Raw genomic sequence first — 26,911 nt, forward strand, 5'->3', positions numbered from 1 at the left:
CAAGCGTTCTTTGATACTAAAAGTTGCCAAGTTTTCTTAAGTCGCTGACCTCATGATCAAAATGCTAATATGCCGGAAGACCAAATGCAACATTCAGAAGGTAGGTTCTATAAGTTCGGGTCCATGCGAGCTTTATTCCTCCATCAGGACACATGCTGTCATGGGCAGGAAATATTGTCTGCATGACGTCTCACTGCGAGGACCAGCGACAGATTTCTTGTGTCTTGTTTTGTAAGGCTCCCTTTAATTTGAAGAAACTGTATTCGCATCATTTCAACAACCTAAATGAGTAACTGTTGCGGCTTTGTGAATTATGTAGATGCACCTGCCTGCAATTGTGACTTTCCAGTTTTTAACAGACTGCAAACACCTGTCTAGTTCTTTCTGTCAGAATATTCTCTGTGAGGTTTGGTTCCTTCCAGAAATGTGTGTGCATGTGCTGTAATACGCTTTTCCCCCAACCTGCCACGTTCTCTGCGTTTTCCACAATTCCCTCTGACCACATTGAGTTTTTGCATCCTGCTGTATGTCAGGCTGCAGAGACTAAAAACAACAGTGTTAGTTGTTTTTTAAGTCCTGGTTCCTCATGCGCCTGAAGCTTTGTTGGTTTCCTCTCCTACCGGCTTGCTAATTGCATTCACCTGCTGTCCCCAGGTGTGCACGATTCCGTTTTTTTTGGTGGGGGGGGCTGGAATGAAACCAGCGGGACTCTTAGCCCACGGGGGCCGAGTGTGACAACTGTAGGTACTGTACAATAAAATTCAAACAGCTCTGTCTTGCAAAATGTCTCATGAGTGCACAGAATTCATGCTTTACTGAGGTTTTTCATAAGAAGAAAAGAAAATAGTTTTCAAAAACATTGAAATCTTTGTCCGAGCTCTGTGCAAACACCATCAAACTGAGCAATTATTTATTTCAAATTGTGTGCAAGTATAATAGAAAAATTCTTCTTTGCATTATTTAATTCACTTTAAAACTTCAGAGGTTGAGCTCAAAAGCTAAACCCCAAAAAAACCCAACCTAATCATATCAAAACGCGAAGGTGTATTTTGATGCAGAATCAACCTTACATCCTTAAAATCCCATCAAGCCAGATCCATGTGCGCCGGTGTGACCTTACTCAACAGGCACAGTCGTGATGAATTTGTAAAGAAGACAGAACGCTGAAGGAAAATGTGCCCAAAGGTGAGATCTGGCTCACATGTGATATGAAGGGTTTTTTTTGCAGGTGTGGTGGGTTGAGCCCAAATTAAGCAGCAGGTGTTGAATGCTGATTAGACGTGTTTAAATTTTTAGCTTAACATCCACACGCTGCTATTCATACCATCACTACTTTTTATGTCATTGTCAGCCATAAAAAAAAAAAAAAATTGTTGTTTTATGGCCTCGGGGGGAGGAATGAAAGAGAGTGTGACGTGATGTGGATCAGTGATTACCAGAGCCGTGTGACAGGGAAAAACAGTCTTTAGGTCCTGACTCTCTCAGCCAAACCCTTCTCCCTCTATATCTCCTTTAGGTCGGGGAAAAAACAAGAGGAGAAGAAAGAGGAACGGCTGTGTTATCGCTGATTGGATTTGATTTTGGAAGAACACAATTACCAGCAGATCGAAGCTTTCCCCCGGTGCAGGATCTCCTGCACAAACCCGCTCACATAACAGAAGCTTTGGGCAGACGTCTCGGCTAGAGCTTCCCACTTGAAAACACGAGGGGCCAAATCGGCACTTGGTTCTGCATCACATGTCAGTAATGGGATGTCTAAACTTGAATTCAGCAGACCTGCTCGCTATAAAAGCTTATTGAAAGGGTTTTTTTTTTTATTTTTATTGTGACTTGAACCAGACATGTTTTCCCCTTTTTCTCCTGCTGTTCTGTATTTTTCTGTCTTTACCTTGATGTTTTTTGACTTGTATACATAGTTCTGCAAAAGCCATTCGGTGTGATTACCTCTTCTTATTGTTAGTGGCGGAATCTGCCATTTTCCGCCCCTGGATTCAGATGGCCTGACTGAAGCCTTGCATGTACTGTACTTCAGCGCAATTTCATCTCATTGTTACGCTGATAATAGCTATTACTGCCGCCTCACATTAAAAACATTCAACTCGCAAAACACAGCGTGGCTTTTGTTTGAGAAACAGGAAATGCAATTAATTTAGCGAGAAATAAACAAACAAACAAAAAAAAAAACAAAACAAAATGCATCTTCAAAACTTTACATGGTCATTTTTTTCTTCCACGGATCATTTTTAATTTATGCCGTAATGGAAGAAGAAGGAGAAGCCACAGAGAGCTGTTTGCTGTGCTGTAAATGCACAGTCTACACCGGCTGTTGGCGTAGTTACCACAAAGTAGCTGCTGTGTGCGAGTGTAGAACCACGCTTGATCACACTTGGTCACCGTGGTAACAACAGGTGGCGCCGTTATCAACCAGCACTGAAATCTTAAGCACAACTTAAACAGTGTTGGGGCTTTATCTTTCGCTTAATGACATCGTTTCGGCGGATTCGGACAGAAAAGTTTGCATTAAGCACAAACTGAGGCACGATAAAGAAGAACAGTGAGAATTTGTTAATTAATTAATACTGCTTTTTAATGATTTTGCATGTAAAGCGTTTAAAAGTATGCAGACTACACTATGTTCTATTACCTGTGAATTCCTAAAGCAAGGCGTCTTCTGGAGGTTTGCTCACTATCGACATGGGGGAGGGAAATTGGAAAAACTCGCATTGTTACTTTTCATTGTCGTGGAGTCTGAATGTCATTTGCAAGACAACGTCGCTCATGTCGTGTCAGTGATATTGCATCGACTAAGGCTGATGTGTCATGTTTGACGTGAGGATGAGCGATGGCAGTTTCTTGCTTTCTATTCCGCCTGACTCCTGTGCCTCGCTGGCTAGCAATGCTATCAGTCTGACAGCAACTCTAGAGGAGCGCATATTCCTGCTGCCGATATTTATTCGCACACTGATATTGTTATAGTTTTGATTATCCGCTGGCCCTGTTTCAAATTACAGCTGAAATGCTCCCTTGCCTTGCTATCATCGCTCAGGGTACCAAGCTCCTCCCGCGCCGGAGGAGATGCTGCGCATGCTGATTGGTTGTTGACTGGTGTTGGACCCGGGTCACACAAACCCTGGGAATCTCCCTAACTTCACGCCTTTGCTTGTTTTAATGTTATTCCCCTGCAGCAATTTCTTTCTCCTTCATAAAGACAAAGGACGGAAAGAGGAGGAAAGGAATGAAGAAATGAGAAAAGTTCGTTTGGGAAGGGAATTCAAGCCAAACAAATGGAAGGACAGAAGAAAAGTGTTTCGAACAAAAGCAGGAGAAGTCAACTGAGAAGAGCAGCCGAAGAGAGTTGTACAGGACAGACAGAAATAGAGAGAGGCAAAACTGAAAGGAAGACAAGAGAAGACACGTGGGAGAAAGAGAGACTCAGAGGAAGGAGAGGATAGAAGGAGAAAGGGGGCGGAGGCCGCCGTTAGCAGGGCTGTCAGGTGCTGTCAGGATGATGAATGGGAGGCCAGCACGGGCTGTGAGGGCTCTGATGGGAGCCGCTGAGCTTTACATCACTCTCCTGAGTGTTTGTGAAAGGTTATTAAAGGCGCTTAAATCACCGGGCTCTGACACAGGCCCGCTACCAGCCACAAAACTTCCCCAAACTGCGGCCGGTGACAACGTCTCCCAAGTCAAACGCGACAAAAAAAGGGAAAGCGGTCGCGCAGGTATGGACGCGAGCGGCGAAGGGGTGAGGAGGTGACGCGCGCGCCGATGGATTGTCTTTTTCAGAAGAATAATGTAGGGTAAATGGGTTCAACTCCACTCATCCATCATTACAGCTGGTTCACAGCTTCAGGAGCAAGGTTACTGTTGAAATTAATACCAAACTTTGCAGGAAAGTATTTGTACTTATTGCATTTAAATATTTACTCATAAATATGCAGAAATCTTACTGAGACATTTCGGTTCAAACGTCTTCAAAGTTTTTTTTTCCTCACAAACAGTGAACAGGCCTCTCACTACAGAGGGGTGATTCAAGCATTTCCTGAAGCTAAGTTCAACTTCCTCTTGATTATACAGCACCAACGCTCTTTATTCATTATTGTTTGAGATACAGACACCCATCTCTGGAGGTGCGCCACTTCTATTTGAAGACAGGTTGAAATATATTCTGACAGCACTGGCAGACTGTTTCACTTACTTTGCAGAAAAGAAGGTTTAGGCCCCAGTTATAGATAGAAACATGCATAAAAGATAGCTTCAGTAAGTGTTCGTTATCAGGGGGAGACAGTTAACTGCACAGTGGCAGGGGGTGTCCACATCATTTTATATGCATGAAATAATTGGATTTTATTCCCCACATAGAAGCTTCTTTCACTGTTGTAGCTGGTCATTTATTTGGGCAGTTAAAGCTGTAATAGTGAATTATGTTTTATAAAGTGATATTTTTGATATTAAGGTATCATATAATCCCTGTATCCACGTGTAAATAACTGTTTTCTTCAGTACAGTTCTGAGTTCCACCCCCTGCGTGCTCCAGCTAATGTTTTGACAGGGCAGGCAGGAGACGTGGTTGTAGTGGGAGTTGATCTCTTGGCCTCTCACATTTGCTGCAGTCCCTTTAAGCAAAGCCTAACACCCCCCACCCCCCCAAACTGGCCTACCGCAACCAATTAAATGACAGACAGGTTTAAGGACGAGACAAACAGAGCTCCGTTTGTCGCGTTCCGCCTCTTGCGCGTCAGTTAACGGAGTCGTGCTCGCAGCTTTGGTTGCACGGCGCCGCGTCGCCCGATGACACACCGCCAGTCGGATCAGAAGTCAAACTCCTCTCTCTCTCTCTCACGCGAGTCCCCGCTTCCTGTCCAAGCGAGAGCGCTGAACTTTGCTTTGTTAAACAGACACTCTGCCACATCCAATCATATAAAATGGAATCTTTTTGCTTGAGGAGGTCAGATGGTCCAGACAGCTACGGCGAACAGGGAGCTTAGACGGATTCAGTCTCGCTCAAGTGTTTCCCGAGGACACTTTAGCAGTGTTTCCTGGCTAACTCACCCCTGGTCTTCCACCCTTCCTCGCAGACATCTGGTCAAATTTGTCATTTTCTGCAGATCTTTTTATATATAGTTTAGATCTGATCTCGGTGTTAAATTCCAGGATTACACCAGAGGTCAAGAATCAAGAACACAAGAATAAATTCAGTGTTTTTCTCCCACCGGTCATGCATGATTGTTTTTTGAACTTGTGTTGAGTCAGACGATTTTTTTATTTTTTACTTTTTTCAGAATATGGATTTTTGTGTCAGGCTGTGTGTTGGGACAGCAGCAGCGTAAGAGAGTAGTGTTTGGTTGTCCCCTGGAGCTCGGCCATGCGGGCTGGAGGCCATTTCATGGTCTCCGATCCTCATTTGTCATTCAGCAGCGTTAAATACTTGTAGGCAAATACCCGCTGACACAAGAGGGGGGCGACGCGATCGAAAGCAATTAGTGCCTGCTCTCTCTAGGAAAATCTACAAACAATTCCAAGGCTCCAAAAAGAAAAAACCCTCGGAGTTGAGAGAATTTTCGCTCACGCCTTAGGACGTATTTTTCGAAGTTGATATTGCAACTCAACAAGACTCGCTTTCGACCGTGTGAGAAGTCGGCCTGCTGAAAACCGGACACACGGGAATGGTAAAAATTCAAATTATTCATCTTCACTCCTCTGCCGCACGGAAGGGGAAATTATGCAAACCCCTACGACAGTGTGTGTCTCAATCCAAGGAAGAGTTTCACTGAGGGCAGGTGCTATTTTTTTTTTTTTTTTACCCGCACACACATCCTGGGAACTGTCTGGCTTTTTTTATGTCATTTTAAAGTGCCTCGATTGGGTTCCATGAAATGAGGAAACTGATTTATTCTCCAACAATCAACACAGGGCATTATCTCCTTCAGATTGTATATTGAGGTGAAACAATCAATAAGAGACAAGCTGAGAAAACAAAACTTGAATATATAAGCATAAAAGTTTCCTTCTTATTTACAATAAACAAGCACTTCAGGGCAGAAATGAGCGGAATGTTTAGTGCCTTCGAATATGTGAGCAAGAAATATCACAGGCTGCGCCGCCTCCTGGATTTCATAGGAGGGTGTAATGGCCAATAAAACGCTTGATCGGAATCAGCAGCGTAGCAGTAAAGCATCTTTTGAGAGTAAAACCGATGGGTCGGAAACAATGAGCCGGGTTAACACTCACGCTGAGTCTGTCTCCTGCTTTGCCGTCGAGGGATGACTCCTTATGCAACAGGTTGTACTGGGAGATCCTCCTGCTGTCCTTCTCCAGATGTGAGAACATGTCGTGTTGGTAGTAGTCCATGATCGACAAGGACGTCTCCACGCTGCTCCTCTTCAGGGTCTCCTCATTCTGGTCGACTGTTAGTAGAGATATATTTGTTTCAGCAGAAGATAATAATAAAGAGAAAAACGGACGGGGAGAAATGAAGTATTTATTTTAAAAAGATTTCATTTCAGACCTGAGTCGCTCTTCTTGGTTCTGTTGACGAGGGTCCTATGCGGCGAGCCCAGCGCGCTTCTGGTTTCCTCCAGTTCGGTCTCGGTGTCGCTGCTGCTGCTGCTGCCCGAGTACGTGCACACTCGCAGGGCTCTTTCCTGTTCACAGTCACAGAGGCAGAGTCATCTTCAAATACAGATATATGAAGCACTTTCAGAAACTCAAAACGAGCACCGTTAAGTCGATGCTGGTGTGAAGAATAAAGAATGAAGAATGTGAAAAACAAAGAAAATCAAACAGTAAAAAAAATAACCCCCCTGCAAAATTCATTGGAGCATTGCTTTGTTTTCCAGCAAATAACACAGAGAATAACTTCACTTTTGAAAGGCTGCTCCATATCTAAGTCAAAACATACCATACTTTTTTTGTGACCTCGGGTATTTAGATGTTGTTTGGCTTCATAAAAATGTATCTATCACTACAGACATAATAACTTGTTGCTGTATGTTTACCAACCCGGATAAAAGGACCATATCCATTCAATACAAACATTTTTACTTTGAAATTGTATTCAATTTGGGGCTTTATTTATATGTAATATGTCAATTTAGAAACATTTCACACAGATCTGTGCACACTGGAATGTAGATGACTTACACCGGGCATATCATAGTCCTTGGTCTTCATCTTCCTCTCCGCTTCTTTCTCGTTGTCCTCCGTGGAGACGTTGCTCGGCGGCGCACAAAGACTCAACCTCTTTGTCCTGATTGCATCTATAAGTCAAAAGAGACAAAAGAGAAATGAGTCATGAGGCGTACAGTAAATAACAGAGGCCGTCTCGTACTCGCCACGTTCACTTCATGTAATGCATATTGATAGCGGCGAGAGGAAAACATCATTTGAATTTCTCTAAAGTGACAATCTCTCCTCGGGCAGACAGACTGATGAAACGCAGGATGAGCACATCTCGCACGTCCATTCAACCAAAACCCATCTAACTGCCAACACAACCGTTCTCTGCATATATGAATGGAGCCGCACAATATCCCAGCTATCAAACATTAATGGTGTCCGCCCCGTGATTGTTCCCAGCCATGACTCCTGGCGGCCCAGATATAACAGCTTTCAGCTGTCTGTCCCTGAATGAGGAAGCAAAGCCTTATTATCCCACTGCCTACTGCTGCCTCGGACAGACGCCAGTTTAATTGTCTCTTAACATTCAGCTGCATCACAATAACGGGCTGCTTTTGGCCACTGCTCCATCTCCATCTGACAAATCTGCATCAAGATAATAAAAGTCACCGTCACCTCTTTCCTCTCACCTGTGAGGAAGCTAACAATGTTACTTTAGCTCCAGGATTCTACGTAATGATAATAAAAAAGGAAAAAGAGTGGTAAAACACATGATAAAGATGTGCAGAATACGTTTAGGCTCCTCTGACTTGTTCCACGGGGGGGGGGGGTTCTCACTGACAGCTGTGACTCAAACTGCCGGCTCTGCAGTGCCACCGCGGCACTCAGGTGAAATAGATGCAGGATAATGTCCTGTAAGCATAAATCCCCAGCGGTGATCACTCATCCCTGTGTTGTTGTTGTTGTTGTTGTAGCTTTAATCAGCCATCTGACTGCATCTTATACCGCCGCCATTCTGTCGCGCATCGCGCCGAACGCCATGGCAGAAGGCGCTTTATGATCTTTGGCTGTGCTGACGAGCTTAATTGCATTTGTTAGTTTCCTCAGGGTTGAGAGTGTATGGGTTTCTATAAGGAGACACAAGGAGTCTTTAGTCATCCCTGCTGAGTATCAGACGTCAGTGTTGATGCATTAGCCTCAGAATTAGCTGAACAAACAAGGCTCCTTTGCTCAGAGTATAATAAACCAAACAACTTCCTCCTGTCTGCTTGTCTGGAGACCTTGAGGGCTCTGGAGGGGAAAATGTGTTAACATAAAGTACGGTGACATTCAATATTTCACGTATGTCCTGAAAGTGAAAACAAGCTGTCTGAGGCTCTCAAGGCTTGGCACTTCGCCATCTAGCATGATAACAGTGGCATTTGCAGACATACATTTCAATTTCTTTTCCTCCACGGGTCTCGATCGCGGGGGAACCGATTCAAAAACAAAGCCGATGTCCTTCTTTGCCGTGCGGTGCCCTGCGCAGCAAACAGTGTTGATCCGCGGAGTGAGCTCAGAGTGAAACAAACCGGCCGTACACGGGTATGTCAGGATTTCCAGGAGCACCGGTGAAATATTGACATTTTCTGGGCGCAGTAATAAGCAGCTGTTTTTCTGAAAGATAAAATCCTTAGCGAAGCTTGAAAAGCTCAGAAGTTTGGTCCACAGTAGCTCTGTTTTCTAATCCAAACAAACAAAGCTGATTTCCAGAAGTGACATTTGTCATTGCCTGATTTGAAGGACATGAATCCAAATTAAAGTTTTATTATTTGTCGGATCTTCTCTATATTATTATTTAATATTGATCTCATGTTTATTAATATCTCATGTTGTTAGGCACAAGCTAGGGTTATTAAAAGATTTTTAATCTTGACTCACCTGAAGTTGCTAATTTGGGCAGCCGGCTCTGGGTGTCCTGGGCGTTGCTGCTGCAGGTCACGGTGGGGTCAGACAGGGAGTGACCCATGCTGGTAGGGGCATGCAGGCGGGTTTTTGGGAAGGAAGGCACTTTCACATCGGGGTCAGAGGGGTCTGGGCGAGAAGAGGGAGGAGGCTCCGGATTGAGCTCAGAGGAGCCGGCGGTCACCCCATCGGGGCTGGATTCGGATTTAGGGATGTGGCGACCGCTGGCTCGGGTGACGGAATCGGGGAGAGGGAAGGTGCCGATCCCGCTGTCCAGGGTTCTCATCTGACAGCCGGAGCCTAAAGTGACAGGGAGAGGAGCGTGATGTCTGGGAGAAGCAGGGGGGGACAACAACGAAAGGAATAGAAAAAAAGGAGGGTTTTGGATTTACATGCAGCGGAAGGGGTTGTGAGTAAAGAGCGCATCTGTAGCAGGTTTGGCAACACGTGGTCAGTAGGAGAAGAGAGAGGAGACAGCATTTTTTATTTGATATGGTAATATTTCGGGAATTAAATGGCGCTGGAACCTCCACCAGCTGTTGCATCTCTTATATAATCTTCCTATCACTTAGAAGCTTCACAGCAGTGATACATTCTAATTTGGGAGAAAATACCTTAAAACGATATGACACACACACACACAAAAAATAAAAAGCACATGCTGCCAGCAATTGTGAACTTCACACATAACCGAGCCGCAACCCCGAAGGAGTGCATGCTGGGTTGTAATCAGGGGAAAAGACGGCGTGTAGCAACAGATGGACGTTGTTTAGAAAAACCACAGTTTGCAGATCCTTGACGGAGGCCGGAACAGATGGATGACCGTTCATCACAGCCAAGGTCTTTGTAACTGTTAACGCTAATGACCAACAGTTACATCGGCCAATTATTAGTGGTGTCTAACTTTTCACTGGGAAACAAATTTTGAAAGTGAAAAAGTATTTTTTTGTATTGTCTCATCTTTCTGTGTGTCTGTTTGTGTGTGTGTTGCTGTGGGCAGACTCGGGTTGAAACACGATTCCATTACATTATGTCTTCCAGTGTTTGCCTCACAGCTGATGAATCCTCTGCAGCCGCCCTCTCCAAAATATTGCAAGGTAAAAAAAACTCTTAAAGCGAGACCAGCATGTCTCTTTCTTTCTGTTTTGTAGAGGTGGATCGATACCGACAGGCTCCCCTTCTCGACTGTATAGCTTTGTCTCAGTGGGAAGCACAAAACACAGCATTTCCTTCTACGAATAAAAAAAGCTGTCTCTGAATTCTGACGGGCGTTACAGTTGAGTTTAAAAAAGGAGTTTGCGAGGAGTGTAAGGGGCGCATTTCCCGAATCTGTTTATTCCGGGAAAAAAACATTTTTCACTCGGGCGTGAAGCTAAAAACTACCGATCCATGTTCTCTACGGATAAACCTGGCTTACGATGACCTCGTCTCCGGGTGCCAATCCGCAAAGCGCTGTCCATAAATTCACAGATGAGTGGAACTTAAAAGGAGTTAACTCATTTGTGTCACTTGAGGAATGCGGTGACTTGCTCGTGACATTCAACACCATAATGTACACGCAGAACTTGTGAAAATTAGTCCACAGTGTTCGTTGGACAGATGGCCTCATACTTGCACACATAATCTGCACTGACTCACTTGAGAATCGTTGCCGCGCAAGAGTCAAAAAAACAAACGTTAAAACCTTGATCCCAGTTTTAAAAAATGCATGATGTGGTCGACACACGCACTGAGAGTGCACACATGAAATCTTATTTGTGTGTGAGACAAAGAAAAAGGCAGAGAGAGCCATAGATTACACAGCTGTATAATTGAGGGCCGAGCCTGGCAGTTCAAAATGCCCTCTATAACCAAACCATAACAAGGTCCACAGTAATTCCACCCAGAGGCAACAGCAACTGGACATAATCTAGTTTTTCATGAGCTCCCTATCACTTCTGAATACAACCTCCGGGGGTTTGAGGGGGAGAAAGCTGCTTTGTTGATACCTCCACTGTGTGAAATTGGCTTTATGCAATGAGGAGGTGTCAATGGGAAAAAAAAAAAAAAAGAGTCATCACTAATAACTATAACCTCATTTAAGACGTGGGTCATCAGAGTGAAGATACAGACGTTGCATTAATGTCTTTTTTTTTTTTTGTCTTGATCATCTTGTGGTTTCTTGCTTGTCGCCTCTTAAAAATTTATTTTCCTTTGCAAAACAGAATACAGTCAAGAAAGAAAGTTTTGGAAGCCAGAAGCATCAGCCAATAGTGAAGTAAATGCTAAATCACTGGTATTGATCGACAATGCCATCAAACAACTGCAGTTATATTAGGGTCGTTCTGTGCTATAGGCCAGTCAAGATGTTTTTTATCGTCCCCTTTATGAGGAAAAAATACAGAATCTTCTAATATACAAGAACCGGCTAATGCAAAGTGAACTTCGAAATCCGCATTCATAGCTTGAGAATGGATTTTGCTCGAGCTGCTTGCATCATAAAGCGGCTGGATGTATAACTATTTACATGATTGATGTGTTTGTCTGGCATTACGCGAGCGAACGCCGCACTTCGGCGAGACGTGACATTAAAGCGGCGCTGAGGAGCAATGAAAAGCCACAGCTGAAACCTTTATGAAATATTTAATTCATACCGTCTGAAAGTGCTTAGTTGGCAGAATATAAAGAAGGCAGCCTGTTAATCACAATACACAGACAATTAACCGTTTTATTTTGGGCACTGGCTCTAACCCAAACGCCAGCTCTTTCCACACTCTGATTTGATTAGTTACTTCTAAGGTAATTCTTCAAGCTACAAGAATGAGTGAAACTGAGAGCTTCTGCTTCTGCTTCTATAGAGATTATTTCCACCAACAACCAACAGCCTTAACAAAACACATTTAGCTAAAGTCCAGGAACTGGCAGATGTTCACTTTAAGTCCATTTCAATTTTGTCACAGTCACCACCATGTGTATAGTTTAGATGTAATCAGTGCCAACTATGACGCAAACCCAAGGTCCAATAAAACAACTTTTACAGCAAGTTAGTAATAAGCTAAGTGATGTCAGATACAATGAGGAAAACTGACGACACAGAACAACATTAGCATTAGTCTGTGGTTGTGTTCGTGTCCATGAGACGCCGTGAGAGTGAACCAAAACAGAGACGTTGCCGGCCATAAAACCAAAACAACAGGCTTAAAGTATACAGCTTTGTAAAGCTAAAAGGACCAGATAACTTTGTAGGTTTGTCACTATGAGTGACTAATTTCATATACAAGTAGTCATATGATTCCATCATTAATACAAAAATATTGATTGAGTGGCTTTAAATGCATGAGAATAGTTTAAAAAATATCATGTTACTAAAGCTAGAACAATCTGAGTACAACTATGAAATCCAATTTATAAGTCGAAGACTAACACTATGAAAAAAAAGCGCTTTTTTTTCTAAAGACTGTGGCTCCAAGTTATAAAAAGGACTTTCTTAATTCACTGGCCGTGGTGCTTTATTGCAGCAAATGTCATTACGACCTTTGAGATGGATCACAAAGACGATTTCTGAAAAACCGCGCTGACTGACAACTGAGCGACAAACACGCTGCACTCCACATCCAGTAAACAACAGTTCTCTCTCTCTCCTTCCCCTCACTGAATTACATTCTACAATGAAAGTTTGTTGCACTGCAACGACAACAATAATCATCCCATCTCGCAAACTGTTTGATGCATCTATTTTTCACTTCCTTAGCTGCTCAGGCATTGTAAAATATCACCTGGTTGCACATCAATCACCTGACTAGATTGTCAACATGTTGTTTGCAGCCACTGCTATTTCCCCACAGTAATAGCAAGTCTGGCAAGTGAGGAGAATCAGTTGGCGGAGGAATTGAGTTGTCAATCACATCAGGAAATCACAACTGTAAAATGCGTTAATGCTCTGTTGCACTGGTTGATTCGTGATTGTGTGTGGCAGCTCTTTCGTGCACTAGATGAAAAAACTACAGGGTGAGGTAAACACTTGCAAATATAAGCTCAGTGGTTTAAAACAGACACGAACGTGAACTCCCGGTACCGTGGAAGAAACAGATCAAAGTTGGTAAAAAAAAAAAACCTCAAAAAATTTGCACGAGATGAGATTTGAACACGACTTTTTCAAAAACATTTCTTGTTGTTCTTTTTGCTAAAATGTCCCGATGCGTGGTAACACACAAGCTTACCTATCATGTGGTCTTGACAAGCTGTGTCCGGGATGCGTGCCTCCTCATTTTCAGCCCTTAGATTGATCCTCTGAGTCATTATAAGGGTCTAAAATAACAACAATGCATGTTAGTGATACAAACTTCACAAAGCAGGTATAATATTCCATAATACATATAAATACCATGATATACAGTTCATGCAAGTGTCTTTTAGTAGTTTGTTTAAGGTGTTGCATAATGTAACAGCTTTTAAGATGAACAGGTAAGCTTGCGGCATTGTGAAATATGTTAAAAGTTTTGTTCAAAAAGCAGGAAAGGTGAGGTAATTGTCATACTTTTCGTGCTTTACTTTAATTGGGCTATTTAAAAAAAGGTTTTTAAGGGTGGCGCACGAGGGGCTTGTAGGTCATAAAGCGTCGTTCTTTTGTTGTATTTCTGTGGGGAGGGAAGGCTTGGAGGACGGTATTAAATGGCCGCTTTGTCGAATTGAGTGCTTGCGATAAGCGGCTTCTCCGCGTTATCGAAATCCCACATCATCCGGAGTCTCTTTTTGTCATTCCCTCCCTCCATTCAGCCCGCTCCTCCTTTTACTTTCTTTTTTTTTTTTTATTGCCGTCTTGCTTATTTAAGGCTCTCTCACGCACTCATCCTCTCCATCATTTTCTGATCTTTTTTACTGACAGATAATAAAAAATAAAACCCATAAGGTCATAATTTTTCCAAAGCGCTGTGATATGATTTAAAGAATCAAGCTGCTGAGAGAGGCCTAATTTAAACTTGTATTACATGCATGGCCTGATGGCTGTCTCTATGTGAGATATAGTTTAAAAACCTTCAGCCTTGTGGAAACAACATCGGCCTGGGTTGATAATGAAAAAGTGGGCGATGAATTGCAGGCTGAGTCAGAACACAATGTGAATCAATAGCAAGCCTTCAGGGGGATATGATGCTGAAGAGGCGGCGGTGTTGTGGATGTGTTTGAGAAACACGTACACTTCAAGTGTGGAAACCTATGGGAATTTGCATGTATGTGTATGTGTGTGTGTGTGTGTGTGTCATCAGATTGTCCAAACACAGTCAGAGCTCGACACCGAAATGAAGTCAGTTGGAGTTCTATTAAGGTGCCGTGTTTGCTAACTTACAGTAGTATCTGGACAGATCTCCATATCTCCCTTCATTTCGCTGTGTTTCTTGGGTGTGGAGATCCCAGGCGGTGATGCAGACACAGGGTTGCCCTTCAAAGCAGACCTGCGAGGAAATAAGATTTCATCTGTTTTTACGTCTGTGTGCCGAGCTCCTCCTTTATCAACTTGGCAGGTAGAAGGTGAACCCGCTGATAAATTGCATTGACCTGCTCTTTGGCTTTGCGGATGTGCACGCAAACATACGTGTGCATGCAAGGGTGCCATCGAGTTTTTAACAACCTCTATGAAGCGCTCCTGCTTCTCAAGTGTTTGTTTGCAGGTAGCCTGGATAAACATCTGTGAGTTGTGATTTTGAAGTGGCAAATCAATGGAGTGAGAGCCATGAAATGTGGAGCTTTCCTGGCTGAAAGATGCTTTAGCTGGAGTGTGCTGACGGTGTGTGTGTGTGTGGATGCTGGACCAACAACATCTTATGCTCAGCGGAGTGGAGTCATAACTCAAACAGACAGCTGCTGTTTGGTGCTGTTTATTTATCACTTTTCTCTGAACACACAGGTTTAACGCAGTGATGGCTCATGTTTAATTTACTAGAAGAACCAATTAATTTTAACGTGTCGATGCACTAAATAGAAAGACAACTCTGGCAAGGCTTAGTGACAGGAAGTAATCAGCTTAGCATCCGATCAATTAAAGATAATTCATTCTTGATATTCTCGATGACAAAGATACTGTTTTACCAACCTGCCAAGGAGCTCTTTAACGAACTGGTCTTTGCCAATAAACGCTGTGGTGCACTGGATCTGACTGGCAATCTGACCCATCTGATTGTTGCAGTGGTCCATGATGGAGCTCAGCTTGTTGTTCATCTCAGACACATTCTGCACCTCCTGACCATCCTTCTGCTGGTTATCGTTTTTCCTCTTATCCTTCTTCTTGTCTGACTTCATCTGTTTGCCTCCGAGCACAGATCCAATCTTCAGCTCTTTCTTCTCCTCTTTTCCCTTCGGGGAGTCTGTTTTCTTACCGCTCAGAGCTGGGAGTTTGCTCTTACGGAGACCAAACCAGTTTGCCAGAGAGGGGCCCGTTTTCTGTTTGGCCTCATTGGCAGCGACCTTCTCTTGTTCTTGACATTTCTGCACATTCTCTTTGATTCCCATCATGACTTTCTCTTCAATAGTGCAGACTGTGGAGCTGCCTTTTTTCTCGTCCACATCTGGGGTTTTGTTTGGCGACTCCGTCTGAGTTTTGACTTCCCTGCTGAAGTCTGGCTCAATTGTGGTGGCTGCTACGCCTCCTGTCTCTCGCACTGGGTTTTCTGGGCTATAGACACAAGAGGCCGGAGGCTGAAACTGCGGATGGGAGGCAACTTTTGATGGCTTACGAATGTTTTTCAAACCAGTCCTATCACTTATGGGTAAGCTACGTACCTCTTTTTGAGAAGGTGAGGTGATTGCCTCCCCTTTCACTGTGCCCTGCGACCCCTCGCCTTTTGAGCCCGATTTAGACGTTCTCTCGGGAAGGATGTCATGACTGTTTGACCCTGTCATACCTCCATATTGGCTAAGCCTGGGGGAATGGACAGGGCTCTCAGCTGACCCAACACTGGGAACCTCCAAGGAGCTCTGTCTTGACAGAGAGTTCCCCCTTTCACCTGAGTTGGTGATGATCTGCGTGCGGATTTTTCCCGGTCCATCTAGAGCGTTGATGTTGGGTTTCTCAATGTAGTTGGTGCTGAAACTCTGGCTACGGGCTTTAGCTCCAGTCATCCCCAAGGCCGGCTTCAGATGAGGTTTAGTAGAAACAGATATGGATCGAGAGAAAAGTTGACTACTCCTTTTCCCCTTATCGCAAACATCCCCCTCCTCTGGTAACACAGCAGCATGAGCCTCCTCTTCCAGTAACCTACACTGGACCTCACCTTTCCCCTCTGTAACAGACATATTGGGTGGTGAATCAATACTGTACACTGGCTGCAAGCTGTCACACTGGGTAGCAGCATTTGAAGTCACAGTCTCTTTGGAGACTGAGTTGATATGGTCTTTCTCTTGCTTGCCTGGTACAGAGGGACTGTTTTTATGGCTGGGGGGAGATTTTAAAAATGCTTTGAACCCCATTGGGATGCGAGTCTTTGAGGCTTTTTCCATATGGTTCGGAGACATCATGACTGAGCTGGGGGGGCTGACTACAGCTTTGCCATTTTGTGGCTCTGTCTTACCTTGAGGGGAGTCTTGAAGAGATATAGGTAAACTAACAGAGGTCTTCTGCACTGACTGATGGACATTTTCATGGGTTGATCCTCTTTTACTTGCAAATGAGTTTTGAAGTGAGGACCCTCTGAGGGCACTGTAGGGAGGAGGGACATTCTTTGAGCTTTTAGGTGCATTTTCAGGTTCTGGAGCACACCCTGAGTTTGCAGAAGGGAGGTAGTCTTTCGTGGTCATTCGCTTGGAAGTGCCTTTAGTAGATGTTTGAGTCGTGGCGGGGGACTTCTGAAGGTGCTGACTGGTTTTCTCAACCAGTTTCTGAGGTGCGAGTGCAGTCCCGTAGCCTGCATCCAAGTCTAAACAGTCTTTATCCTTGATGGGTAGTGTAGTTTGCATATTTGGTACAAGTGAGGTGTGGTAACTTGGGGGAGGGCCCCTCACAGTGGTTGGTGTGGATGGTTGAGCTACCCCTGTTTTATGTGCTTGAGGCGACCCTTCATAATTTGGTCTGATCAGTAAGGAGGTGGTGCGGCCTGGGGGAGGGGGAGGAGAAGGGGACCTGAGTTTATTTTTGCTGGTTTCACAGTGTTTGTCTCTGGTTGGCTGTTCGCCATTGTCAGCATACTCCAGGTGCCTCCTCGAGAGGTGTGGGGAACCGGAGGAGGGGCCCTTACTCCAGTCGGCCCTGCCGGGAAGCTTGGAATTTACCACCTTTGGGCTCTGTGAAGAGTTTCCTGGTGTCTTTATGAACCTGGACATTTTAACTGTAGGAGAAGAGGGGGATTTCTCCTGACCAGAGGGTCCTGAGTTTCCACTTTGTTCAATGGTGGAGCCCTTTGACAATCTCAGCGGGGATCCTGACGGTTTGTTACGACCAGGTATCTTTGAACCATTGGACTTGGGACCAGTACAATCATTCAAAGGAGGCATTGAATGACCTTTATTAGCTCGGGTGCTCGGTGGCTTGATTAGCTTCCTTTGAGGAGTCAACTGCATTGACAGCCTCTCTGCACTTGCCTCTCTGCTATTGCTTGTTTTGCTAGTCCTAATCTGATATTCAGATGGCTTTTCTGGGGATTCGAGGACAGTGTAGTTCCTTGTATTTGCTGATTTCTGCCTTGTTGGTCTCTCTTGGGGAACTAGCTCTGTGTAATCAGCAACTACTTTGCTACCTTTAATGTCATTTCGAGACCCAGCACCTGCTGCGAGTTTCTGAGCACAAAGTTCAATAGGCTCTCCTTCTGCATCAAATATGGCCAAAATGCTCTCCTCAGACTGGGTGCATTTGGCTGCTTTGGGCTCCTTAATTAGGCTGAAAGGCCTGGGCCTCCCATCTGCAGACTGGGTGCGTCCCTGGTCTCTCCGCAAGCACTGTTGGGCGAGCAGTTTGGCAGCATCCCTTGAAAGCCTCTTGGAGTCCCTCTCCGCTTGCTCCGGTGGCTGGCTAGAGGACGTTCGGATGTCACTGGACTCAGAGTTCAGTTCCTCAGGATCCTCCACATCAGAGAGGGGATTGTGACCCTCTGGCTCAGAGGGGTTGAAGTGCAGTATGGATGGTTTAGTAAAAGCTGATGTCCGACCTCCCTCAGGGAGAAAACTGTTAATGAAACTCAGGAGTTTCTCAGGACGCTCTTTTGAGTCATAGCCAGATGGCTGTTTCGTAGCCACAGGACCTGAGCTACCATCACCTCCACCTCCACCACCACTACCACTGTCCTGTAACCCCTCCCAGCTACATAAACTGTCTGAGATGCTGTGGGAGCGCCTCTTACAGTAAAACCAACTGTCCTTGGTGGGGATGTTATCTCCACGACTGGAATGTGCCAGTTCATCATCTGCGTCATCAGAATCATAAGCGAACTTCTTTCCACCAGCAACCCAAGTTCTACCCACAGGGGTAGGCTTAGATACCCCTTTAGTTCCACTCTTGATACCCAGGGAGTAGATGCCCTCGTTGGAGTTCATGCAGTCTTTGTAGCCTGACTTGGAGACCTTAGAAGAACAGGAAGAACTCCTGTGTTTCCTCCTCTGGAGCTTTCTCAGTCCCTCTAGTATGTGGCTCTCCTTGCGCCTGGTGGGGAGCTGCTCCTCCAGCGGGGCACAGATATTACTTGGGGCGGATGAACCCAGACTCAGCCTCTTCTCCCAGGTCAGCGATGACTACAGGGTGGAAATAAACAGTGGGTCAACCTCACACAAATGCTACTGTAATATGTGCACACATAGTTCATATATATGCTGCTTTCAAAAATTAGAATCATCAAAAAATAACTGGCCCTGATGCCAACAACATGTTTTTTTATATACTACTGACTGAGCTCCTAAAGCATCTCCAAAAGGGATCTCGATTGAGTTACCATGTGCTGCTGTTTTATGGGATTCGCGTCGGAGTTTATAGGGTAACAGGACGTACCATTTTTCCACAGGAGCGTCCATCATTCCAGGTGTAAGAGCCGCTGGAGAATTCACTGCACGCACTCGACAGGGACAACTCGCTGCTGCTACAGCTGCTGCGTGGGTACACAGGCGCTGGCACCGTCAGACTCAGCTGGCTCAGACACTTAGCAACAGGTAGGCCTGCCTTCCCGTTCAACTGGACCTCCTGTAAGACAGAGGAAAGAGACAGTCACGTTATAGGGGAATAACTTGTGTAGCATGATTTATACTCCCTTAAAGGGCTTGGTGGAGAAGCTGGGATAGAGATCTCGTGGAAATAAGACGATCATGGTGCTGTTCTTAAGTTTTCTCTAAATATGAATGTCATTTTTTTGGTTGCTTGGTTGACTTTTACTTACTTTTGCTTTTTCCTGTGATTAAACATCAAGAGTGTTCGATGTCTAAGTTGTTAGGTAGTGTTGCGTATCTAATTGCTATCTTGCTGTTAGTTTTGTGATGAAAGATATTCAAGAAACACTTGACGGACCAATCAAATATTGTGAAGTTTCTTAAAATGCTAAAGCACTGCTCGTTGCAAACTTAAAAAAAAAAAAAAAATCAATCAAATTTCCATGTGCAGTCACTGGAACACAGCAGATGTTTATCCAATTTGCATATCGCTGCAGAGGGTTTAACTGTGCAAATAAATTATTCCAAAAGTTCTACGAGGCAACATAAGAAACACGATATATTCATGTGGTATTAAGTGTCACTTGTGTGCATCACTTAGCACGACCCATTTAGGAAGATGTGGTGCTTTTGCGCATTTAGATAACAGGGTGATTTATAATTCACACCGTGGCCATTATTATTTCATTTCCTCCTTCTTAGAGTTTATCAGGTGGCATTCTCAGAGGGGTAAAAGGGTAAAACAATGGAGCAAACTCATTTTCAGTACTTAATGCATAATACATAAGATGAGTAATGTGCCACAGTGTCCTATGGAGTCATTTTTACTGACGATGAGGCTCAATCGATGGTTTTCTGGTAATATGACAAGGATTTATTCCTCTTAGCGCCGAGTGATACTGCCAGCTCTTCCTGCTGAGGGCAGAGGAGGGGTCACGGCTTCAGATTGTTGGGTCTGTATTTTAATATCTTGTAATGATTTCTTGAAAGGGGGTGGGGGTTTGGTTATGCTACCTGGACGAATTGCATGGTTGAAAAAAATAAAATAAAAAAATAAATAAATACATTGTTTTCTCCCAAAGTAGATAAATTGCCTCCTTCCCACTAAGCTTACATTAGAGGGAGAGTCCGTATTCCTGGAAAGCAAGAAGGCCTTGCTTCTCTCTGGCTCCAGAAGTAAATCTGCCGCAGACAGATCCATGATCCGAGAGTGGAGTTTCTGAAAGGCAAATAAAGGAAGGACACGCTGTGGTGACTTTTTGACTTCAGGGATATCAGGAAATTAAAATCAGCCTTGGTGTATGAGCTGAGACTGGCACAACAGCAGAGTGGTAGGGAGATTTTTTTTATCAGTGCTTTATACGGTACATGGCAAAATCTTAAATTCTTGTTGTGGCATCTCAGTATTACACTTTCATTTTTAAATTGAATGCCTTTTTTCTTTTGCCTTTGCTGTTTTCTAGTGTAAAAAAAAAAATGCATTTAAAATATAAGAATGAAATAATGTCATAATTATTCAAATTTGTTGCCCACATACTGCACGGTATTTTGCGGCAGAGCAGTATTTTGCCCCTCAGATTCCCTTCACCAGCGCCACACTGAGCCCAGATTCACTGCTCAAAGTCATTAATGTCACTGACCGGAAAAAAACCAATGTGAATGGGAAATAATTGCATCAGGGAGTAAGGGATTCCTTTGATTTTTTTTATTTTTTTATTCATATGCTAGTCTGCAGTCTCTTCTGGTATTTAACTCTTGTACTTAAGAGGGGAGGATACAAAACCAAATACATTTCCATGTATTAATCTTAGAGCTTAATTACACTGGATTCCCTGTGAGCGCCCAAATTAACTTATACTGGAAATATGCTGGAACAAAACACTTGATCTTGTGCTGCATTTCCTGGCATGGGTAAAATGAATGCTCACTCAGAGAGTTTACGTCTGCACATCTATACTGTATACGTATAGACTGTATTTCCGTGTTCTGATATATTTCAGTCTTTTTTTTGTTTTCCTCTACTGTTAAAATGAAACGCACTTCTCATGCTGTGCACCTGCAATCGAAAAACACCTATCAAGAAAATTGCATGTTGTAAAAACTGAAAGTCACCCTCAGCAAATGGAAAACCAACCGCTCTAATTTTTCCATCAATGTCATAAACGTTTCCAAATAACATCAGGTAGATTCAGGTAGATTTCCTCAATTTTACTGCCTTCTGTAAAACTCTTTGCTGACAGTTTGTATTGACTTTCTGTGTGTTGTGACAGACGTCCTCTGTATGTTTTGGTGGGGGGGGGGGACAGCTCCTAATGATACCAGAATTTAACAGCTTCTTTTGTCTCTGGAGAACAAACAACCTGCATCACTTCGCCTGTGGCCAAAACACAATCATCCTGCATTTTTCTCTCCAACTTTTCAGCAAAACATCCCAGAAAAGCTTCTTTTTTTTTGTGTTCGTGTGAGCTTGTGAAGAAGCTTTTCAAAAGGTGCCTTAGAAACAGATCAATGCCCAATATCAATGCTTTTTCAGCACTGAGATAAGGATAATAGTTCTTTGCTATTTTTAGAATTTAAAAAAGACCTCAATCTCTGCATCCCCACACAGGGCTCTTTATAACCCGGTTTGATTTGGTTCAAAGGCAGTTAAAGTGTAGAGAGGATTTCTTCAGTTTTTTGCCTTTTCCAGAACTTGGACTGTTAAAATGTTTGAACTATTACAGCACTTTTAAGTCTCATAAATTACTGCAGCTAACAATTACTTATTAGAATAGCATTCCCTCAAAATGAACCATAGATTCTAAGGTAGATCTGTTTGACTTTAGCTACACTAGTCTGGACTCAAAGCGCCAGATGGCTTCTCGTCCCGGTTTTGAAGTCATGAAATTGAAATTTGTGCAGCTTTGATTCCGCATCCCTGCACCTCCCTGCTGTCCACACGGGATGGGAGTGGCTGAGGTGTCACAGGAGGCTCTGATCTTATCGTAGGGTGCTGGATTTCACCTCCTCAGCATCCTCATCAAGGATTCAGTCAATAGTGTCACAGGGTCACGGGGGGGGGGGGAGAGATAGTTGAAGGAAACGGTAGATGACAAGGGCGAGAGTGCACTTCTTGAACTTTTTCAGCTTCAAGGCCAAGATCAAAGTCAAAAATGTTAATTTAAAACTCCCATTCACGCAGGCGAGACTGCAATATATTATGCAAACATCGGCCTTTTATTAACTGTTAGATAATGTCTGGAATAATGACATTAGGCTGGGAGCCATCGGAGAAGTTTCATGTGTTGTATTAAAGAAAAAGCAGAGGCTTCCTGCTTTTGTTCTTTTTGTTGTTTTTGGCTTGACAGTGGTCATATTTCAAGATGATGAATATCAGCCCGGAATAGCAGCAATAAGCTGTATTGGCACCCGCTGTCAAAAACACATCAGTTGAGCCTGTCTTTAAAACACATCCACAGATAGCCGAGCAGTCACAGATAGGTCAGACACCCCCACACACACACACACACACACTAACACGCATCAAGTCATACAGACGCCCACTTGTACACATGACGCTCACCTGCATATGTCTCATCACTAAAGCTCCGGCTACACACCAACTGCTAAACTAAGCCCCGGGTAATGAGACGAATGCTCGGCTGTATGTGACAAGCGATTGGAAAGAGTTGAGATGTATGGAGCTCTATTCAAAAACAGCCATTTAGTATCTCTATAGAAGCTCCACTCTGCAAATGTTGTCAGTGAAATTAATTCTTGTAATGTAAGCTCTTTTTTTTTTCAGCGCAGAAATGTTAGGTGATGGCTGCAGAAGAAGTGGAGAAACTTCACGCTGTGTCCTTGGGGCCCTCAGGTAGCACAGGAAACACCAAGCATTCGTCATACTTGATGAGCGGCATGCGTGGACGGGACTGTACGCCGCTTATTTTTCCTTTAGCTTTCAAAACAGCTCACGGTTTGAGAGGAGAACCGTCTTCTTTCGAAATGAAAACGTGGCCGTGAAGGTGCACAAGTGGTGTAGTTGCCATCAAACGCACTGCGGTTCTTTATCAGAGAAACTCAAGATGTCCACGGGGGGGGAAATGAGAGAACGTTTAATTACTGATAGGCAAAAAGGTCCAGAGATAGATGGGAAATAATAGACTCGTATGGGTGATTAATACTCTCTCTGCTTGAGGCTCCAGGAGAGGAAAAGAAATGAAACTCCCTGGTTATTTTCATATTTTCATTACACATTCTGCAAAAAAACGAATACCTAAAATGTTGCAAATCAATGCTTAATATCCATTCTTACTCATTCCATTATTATTATACGAAGCGAACTTAATGGAATAGTTTGGAGAAATACTCTTATTCAATCAATACCACTCTCATAGCCTGGATGGATGGATGGATGGATGGATGGATGGATGGATAGATGGATGGATGGATGGATGGATGGATGCTGGAAGTTCCAGTCCCCTGTGGTGTGGATAAATGTAGCTTTTCTTTTTTTTTTTTGCTCTCACAGCTCTCCCACACATGACCGGAGAGCTCACGATGGATACGCTGAACATGCAGAGCAGCGTGATCACATTATGATTAAGTCTTACACTGAATCACCAGCCCGCGGTGAAAATGTCATAATCGAGAAATGGGCAGGCAGGGCAAATCATTGCAGCTCATTTTTTGCGTCACTATTAAGATGTGTCAAAATGTGTGGACACACACACACACACACACGCGCGCACACACGTCATCAGGACCACGTGTCGTCACCTGCAACATGTGATTTATTTCCTTTCGACCTGGCTTACACACATACATCACCAGCTGATATATAATCTCAGCCGTGCATTGGTTTCTTTTCAGCTGAATCACTTTGGAGGAAAAAAAAAGAAAAAAGAAAACACATTAACGCAGTCTCGGCTGAATGCCAATAAGATACAGCTCTATCATGTGTCTGAGTGCCTTAATTCACATCTCCAGTTAGATAGCACCTCTTGGTCCCTGCAGTGGAATCATCAATATCCCTCTTCAAGCTTTTTATATTGCAGTTTCACTTGACGATGTTCCAGTCTGTCCAACAATGGCACTGGAAGTAGCTGCAACTGACAGAGAGCTTTACAACACACCCAGAGCCATCATTTTTTCTTTCTCTTTTTTTTTTATAATTCCATTTACTCCGTTTCTGCCTCTTCTTATTTGGCCCTTAGTTTTTCACTTGTACCGCTTTAACGGCACTCACGCTCCTCGTGCTCCTCGTGCTCCTCGTGCTATCTCATCCCTCTCCATTTTCACCTTGCCGTCCTTCCCTGCTTATCTACCCTTGCATGCCTCCTCTCTTCTCATCCTCGTTTCTACTATTTCTGTCTCTCCTCTGCTCTAGATGGACTGACAGCTCCCTTTTTCCCGCTCTATTTTGTGGCAGCTTGCTGTCTTCATATTAACAGCGAGGAGTCCCGTGGCAATTCACACACTTTCCAAACTGACCCTATTGCTCTGCGATGCTATCTTACTGTGGATGGATGGATGGATGGATGGGCAATAGTTGGGTAAAACATACAGTTGCAGGTCCGTCTCTTTCATAGGTACACCTTAAAAAAATCAAGCTGGCACAGACACTTTCATAAATTGGTGTTTTCCAGTGGACCAAACAGATGAACTGAGCCACTTCAGGTGAGAGAATGTAGGGTTTGAGGAGAATATAAGTACAGTGATCGCTGTCTGAGGGTTACAGAAGAGAGATTGGATGGTAGCTGGATCAAATCTTTTTTTTTTTTTTTTTTTGTGTCGTAGAAGGGAATAGAATTTTGTAGAAAGTGACACGTCAGCCCTTCCTGCAGAAGATTACACTTCCAGTGCTGCAAACATTTCTCAAGAGTCAGTTTCAGGAGGTTTAATTCACTCCTTGCATGCATGAATCCTCGACTTGAAACCATACCAATAAGATCATTAAAACTGCAAATGTGCAACCTCAGATTGAACCATGAGGCCTGATAAACCATAACAACTACAAGAGATGTGTACTTTAAGGCCAAAAAAAAATCAGCTTCTGAGGAGAACATTTTGACAACAGCTCAGACGAAAAACAACTTCAAATGCGCGAGTCTTGTGGACTGGAGGAGCCGCTGCTTCATTTGCAAAACCGACTGTGTGCGGAGGAGGCTGAGTGTAAGCAGGCAGGTTTACAACAGTGAGGAGAACAGATATGGAAAAACATTACAACACCCGTAAAGCCCAGTAGGCTCTAGAACAGCTATGTGGCTCAGTGGATCTTTCCCATCTCGGACTGTCAGGCGCTCATCGAGGCTTTATTTTTTTGCCCCTAAGAGCCGTCCTGGCTAAATGCCTTCACCTACGCTAATTCTATTATTCCCCAGCTGCTCCAGTGAAAAGTCAGTTGCAGCTCAAAGGTGTGAACATCTGAGTGGGATCTGAGTGGGCAGCGTACCTGGAGAAGCAGGTCTGAGGCGGGCTTGATCCTCTGCTGGAACAAAACACTCAGTGCCCGGTTCTGCTGCTCGAGGTCAAACACCCTGGTTCGCAGCTTCAGACATTCCTCTCTCAGATCCTGAATCAGGTAGAAATACACAAGCGTATCAGAATATGTTGACTCGTGTTATCAGGTATTTCACAGGTAGAAAACAATACACCGTCAATAAGTAAAGGTGATGCTGTTGAAAAACGAAAAAAGGGTTTCCATGGAAATAAGAGACAAACCTTCTGGGTGAGAAGCGCCTGCACAACTTGATTGGCGACCTTTAACAGAGAAAGAGAGAAAAAAAAGAAGGCATTATCGAATGTAATGAGTCTCTTTTACACACCCACACAATGCATGTCTTTTCCAGTGTTTAACTCGCACTTCCTGATTGTGGTATTGACAGCGCCGGGTTGACGTCGGAGCAGAGGTGTGCCCAGCGTAAGTGCTGTTGTGCCTAGGCCTCGGTCCCAGACCGCAACGCCGACGGAGAAGCGGCTCGGATTACTTCTCATTGATTGCTCATTAATACCGTGTGAAGCCACATCGGCTCTTTTCGAGTGCGCCCACTCTCTCGTTTATCGAATGAGGAGAGACGGGAGTAAATGTGGTGAAATGAGCCCCTGCTTCTGGAACTGAAAGTTACAGATCTGCCTCCTTTTTAAAATAGCAGAGTGATCAAACAAAACCCGGTTCTAATGGTCTGCGACACGGAGTTTGAACCCTCACAGAGTATGACTTCCATACAAGTAATTAAGCTAAAAAGGAGCTTGCCCACACACTAACATTTAGACAGACAGCTGGTCTCACATAAAAAAAAAATAAAATAAACATCCCTTCTGTTACAAAGCGAACTAGGTTTTTCTGCTGTTCCGCAGAGTCATTAGAGGGACATACACGGCTTCCATCGTTAAACCGGCATCATTACCAAGCCTGACTTCCACCAAAGTCAACCGCACAGGAAAAGAGTCGACAAGTAAACACATCAAAGCTCAGCCATCTTAGTGAGGGCAAGGAAGCAGAAAAAGGAAGCAGGGGCTGAATTTATTTTCAAATACAACCCATGGAGGATGCCAATTCTAACACATAACCCCCCCCCCCCCCTTCATTTTTATTAGTCATTTCCAATCTTCTTCCCTCACCCTCTCTCCACCCTCTCCTCTTTCACCCCCCTGCTCTTCCCTCACCCGTCTCTCCCACCCTCCGGCAGGTCTGCTCAGTCTGCTGAGCACTGTTGGTTCCAGGACAAATTGAGCACCTTGTCCCTGCTGGACATACTTCATTCCTTAGCCC

At 44.0% G+C, this 26,911-nt stretch overlaps 1 protein-coding gene across 8 annotated transcripts in view; it reads right to left on the reverse strand.

The window, feature by feature from the left end:
* LOC111665278 (nck-associated protein 5) overlaps positions 1–26,911 on the reverse strand; it is a 125,631-nt gene that overhangs the window by 3,384 nt on the left and 95,336 nt on the right. For 6 of the 8 annotated variants that reach the window (XM_023420213.2, XM_087177695.1, XM_087177694.1 and 3 more), the window contains 11 exons: positions 25,861–25,899; positions 25,592–25,711; positions 20,273–20,377; positions 19,007–19,195; positions 15,131–18,753; positions 14,387–14,492; positions 13,263–13,350; positions 9,040–9,363; positions 7,144–7,259; positions 6,509–6,644; positions 6,232–6,407 (listed from right to left, as the gene is read on the reverse strand). In XM_023420213.2, coding sequence (XP_023275981.2) covers positions 6,232–6,407; positions 6,509–6,644; positions 7,144–7,259; positions 9,040–9,363; positions 13,263–13,350; positions 14,387–14,492; positions 15,131–18,753; positions 19,007–19,195; positions 20,273–20,377; positions 25,592–25,711; positions 25,861–25,899 — 5,022 coding nt within the window. The other 2 variants (XM_023420215.2, XM_023420214.2) reach the window with 2 other exon arrangements.

This window comes from Seriola lalandi, unplaced genomic scaffold (genome assembly GCF_002814215.2).
Source record: "Seriola lalandi dorsalis isolate HSWRI2012SDOR001 ecotype SW California unplaced genomic scaffold, Sedor1 jcf7180002054630, whole genome shotgun sequence".
NCBI lineage: Eukaryota > Metazoa > Chordata > Actinopteri > Carangiformes > Carangidae > Seriola > Seriola lalandi.